This window comes from Rhizophagus irregularis, chromosome 19 (assembly GCF_026210795.1).
Source record: "Rhizophagus irregularis chromosome 19, complete sequence".
Taxonomy (NCBI): domain Eukaryota; kingdom Fungi; phylum Glomeromycota; class Glomeromycetes; order Glomerales; family Glomeraceae; genus Rhizophagus; species Rhizophagus irregularis.
In genome coordinates this window covers 355046-359439 of record NC_089447.1, presented here as the reverse complement: position 1 = coordinate 359439, position 4394 = coordinate 355046, and the positions used below count along the sequence as shown (strand labels likewise).

At 19.0% G+C, this 4394-nt stretch overlaps 1 protein-coding gene across 1 annotated transcript; it reads left to right on the top strand.

Annotated features, from left to right (window-relative positions):
• Positions 1 to 2884: 2884 nt before the first annotated feature.
• On the top strand, positions 2885 to 3992 carry OCT59_010616 (uncharacterized protein; the record flags this gene model as incomplete). The annotated part of the gene is made up of 3 exons (XM_066136029.1): positions 2885 to 2936; positions 3002 to 3018; positions 3096 to 3992. 3 exons carry the CDS (start codon positions 2885 to 2887, stop codon positions 3990 to 3992), a joined length of 966 nt encoding a protein of 321 aa, XP_066000704.1.
• Positions 3993 to 4394: the final 402 nt, after the last annotated feature.

Genomic DNA, 4394 nt, shown 5'->3' with positions numbered 1-4394 from the left:
ATTGTATAATTAATTTTTACAAATAATTTAAACTAACTAAATTCTTTATTAAAAACTTATTTCATAATGTAGGTTGTAAGTTATTTTTTGACATAATTGTATAATATTTGCAACTAATTTAAACTAACTAAATTCTTTATTTAAACAATTGTTTTGTAATTTCTTTTAGATGGTAAGTTAAAAGTCATTTTTAATTCTATTATTATATAATTGTGTAATATTTGCACTAAATTCTTTATTTAAAATATTATTTTGTAATTTCTTTTAGGTGATAAGTTATTAGTTATTTTTTAATTCTATTATTACATATTTTTATATAATATTTGCATATAAATAAACTAACTAAATTTTTATTAAAACTTATTCATAATATAGATTGTAAGTTATTTTTAATTCTATTTTTACATATTTATATAATATTTGCATATAATTTAAACTAATTAAATTCTTTTTTTAAAAATTATTTTGTAATTTCTTTTAGTTTGTAAGTTATAAGTTATTTTTTGTTCTAGTATTACATAATTGTATAATATTTGCATATAATTTAAACTAACTAAATTCTTTATTAAAACTATTTCATAATATAGCAAGTAAGTTATAAGTTATTTTTTAATTCTATTATTACATAATTGTATAATATTTCTAAATTTTTTTTTAAAAAAAATTATTTTGTAATTTCTTTTAGGTGGTAAGTTATAAGTTATTTTTTGATTCTATTATTACATAATTGTATAATATTTGCATATAATTTAAACTAACTAAATTCTTTATTAAAACTTATTTCATAATATAGCAAGTAAGTTATAAGTTATTTTTTAATTCTATTATTACATAATTGTATAATATCTGCATATAATTTAAACTAACTAAATTCTTTATTTAAAAAATTATTTTGTAATTTATTTAGGTCGTAAGTATCATTACATAATTGTATAATATTTGCATATAATTTAAACTACTAACTAAATTCTTTATTAAAATTTATTTCATAATATAGCAAGTAAGTTATTTTTTGATTCTATTATTACATAATTATATAATATTTGCACATAATTTAAACTAACTAAATTCTTTATTTAAAAAATAATTTTGTAATATAGGGAGTAAGTTATTTAATTCTATTCTATTATTGCATAATTGTATAATATTTGCATATAATTTAAACTAACTAAATTCTTTATTTAAAAATTATTTTGTAATTTCTTTTAGGTTGTAAGTATCATTACATAATTGTATAATATTTGCATATAATTTAAACTAACTAAATTCTTTATTTAAAAAATAATTTTGTAATATAGGGAGTAAGTTATTTAATTCTATTCTATTATTGCATAATTGTATAATATTTGCATATAATTTAAACTAACTAAATTCTTTATTTAAAATTATTTTGTAATTTCTTTTAGATTGTAAGTATCATTACATAATTGTATAATATTTGCATATGATTTAAACTAACTAAATTCTTATTTTGTAATTTCTTTTAGGTTGTAAGTATCATTACATAATTGTATAATATTTGCATATAATCTAAACTAACTAAATTCTTTATTTAAAAAATTATTTTGTAATTTATTTTAGGTCGTAAGTATCATTACATAATTGTATAATATTTGCATATGATTTAAACTAACTAAATTCTTTATTTAAAAAATTATTTTGTAATTTATTTAGGTCGTAAGTATCATTACATAATTGTATAATATTTGCATATAATTTAAACTAACTAAATTCTTTATTTAAAAAATTATTTTGTAATTTATTTTAGGTCGTAAGTATCATTACATAATTGTATAATATTTGCACATAATTTAAACTAACTAAATTCTTTATTTAAAAAATAATTTTGTAATATAGGGAGTAAGTTATTTAATTATATTCTATTATTGCATCATTAAACTATCTAAATTCTTTATTTAAAAAATTATTTTGTAATTTCATTTATTTCGTTTAGTTCGTAAGTTATAAGATATTTTTTTAATTCTATTATTACATAATCGCATAATAATTTAACTAACTAAATTCTTCATTAAAAAAATTATTTCATAATATAGCACGTAAGTTATTTTTTAATTCTATTATTACATTATTGCATATAATTTAAAGGAGTCTATTTATCGCCGGTATCACGTGATTTTTTAATTTTGGCCGGAATTATAAAATTTGGCCGGAATTAGCAAATTCTGTCCCTAGAATACATAGTAAAAGCGGAAACAAGGAGGGTGTGACGCGGGGTGACAAATTTTATATTATTAAAAATCATGTGACGCCGGCGAAATCTCATAGCAATTTTATGATTTAAACTAACTAAATTCTTTATTTAAAAAATTGTTTAAAATATAGGTGGTAAATTATTTATTTAATTTTATTATTTTATATGATATTTGCATATAAATTAAACTAACTAGTATCTAAATTCTTTATTTTGGTGTTTTATTTCAGATAGTAAGTTATTTATTTAGTTTTATTATTACATATTTATAACTTTATATATAACTTGAACTAACTAACTAAATTCTTTATTTTAAAAATTGTAATTTACTTTAGATTCTTGTAAGTTGTTTTTTTATTATTACATCTATATAGAATTTGACTTAAATTAACTAAATACTTCTTTTTTTAATATATATTTGATACTTTAGCGGGTGAGTTATAAATTATAAGTTTATATATATATTTATATAATTACTAAGATTTTTTGTTATTGTATTTCTAATTAAATTTAGGGTAAGTATTAAATTGTTTTTTTAATTCTAAAGTTTAGGATAATTTTATTATAATTTTAATTATTTATATTATAGATTTGGAAAGAGTGGAAATATAATTTTAGATAAATTTATTTCTGAAAGAAGATTAAAATGGATTCCTTATGATAAATTTACAAATGTTGTATACCTTGATAAAGGAGGGATTAGTACTGTATATAAAGCTATTTGGTTAGATATAAATCAAAATAGAGAAGTAGTTCTTAAATGCTTCAATAATTTGAATGAAAATTTAGATGAATTTTTAAATGAAGTATGATAACCAATATTAATTTTTTTAATTTGATTTTTACTTGTACTAATTGTACATTTCTTATTTCATTTTTATAGTGGAAATATCATCAAAGTTGTTCAGATTCATATGAAATTATTAATTTATATGGATTCACAAAAAGTTCAGATACTTCGTATTATATGGTAGTAATGGATTATGCAAATAAAGGTAATTTAAGAGGAAATTTAACTAAAGTAATTAAATATAATTGGAAACAAAAGTTAAATATGTTGTATAAAATTATTTCTGGGCTTTATGAAATACATAAACAAGATTTTATTCATTGTGATTTACATGATGGCAATATTTTAAATCACAGCAATAAAAAGGATGAAGAGGAGGAAGAAAATGAAGTTGATAATAATTTAGTTTTTATTAGTGATTTAGGATTATGTCAACCTGTAAAATCATCTTTAAAAAAAGGTGAAATTTATGGAGTTATACCATTTATGGCACCTGAAGTTTTAAGAGGCAAACCTTATACTCCAGCTAGTGATATTTATAGTTTTTCTATGATTATGTGGGAATTTACATCTGGAGTTCCACCATTTAATGATAGAACACATGATCTTCAGCTTAGTTTAAGTATTTGTAAAGGCGAACGTCCTAAAATTATTGAAAATACTCCAAAATGTTATATGGAGTTAATGAAAAAATGTTGGAATGAAGATCCATTAAAAAGGCCATCTGTATCAGAAGTGAAATATGTTATTGGAAATTGGATTTTCCAGCCTACTAGTAATGAAATTAATGAAGAATTAGAAAATAACAAAATGGAATTTATAAATGCACAAATTGGGCATAACAATCTTAATACTGCTGAACCTCATCCACAAGCATGTTATACAAGTCGTCTACTTAATTTTACTAGTGAAAAATTGAATGAAATTCTTGAAAGTGGAAGTTATTCTTCTACCGGCATAACTGAAGATTTGAATGATTGTATAATTTAAAGTTATTAACAATTAGGTATGTAATATATAGTTTATAAAGAAAAACTAATTTGCTAATTAATTATGTGAAACTAATTTTATTTATATATTAAAAACAGATGAAATTAAATGATATTTGACATGATGTGTTCAACAGAAGAGTTATCTTTTATTTTATTTTTTGCAGATTTATTTAAACACTAAGGCTAGAGTAGTAAAATATTTACAAGTTTCCTAGTTTGCAATTTAAGTAATTCCTTTTTTCTATAGCTTATCCAAATATTAAATATTTACATTCTCTTTTTTTTTTATTTTACTTAGAATTATTTAAACACTAGAACTAGAGTAGTAAATATTTTATAAATTTCTTAGTTTGTAATTTAAATAAATCTTTTTTTTGTAACTTATCAATTATTAAATATA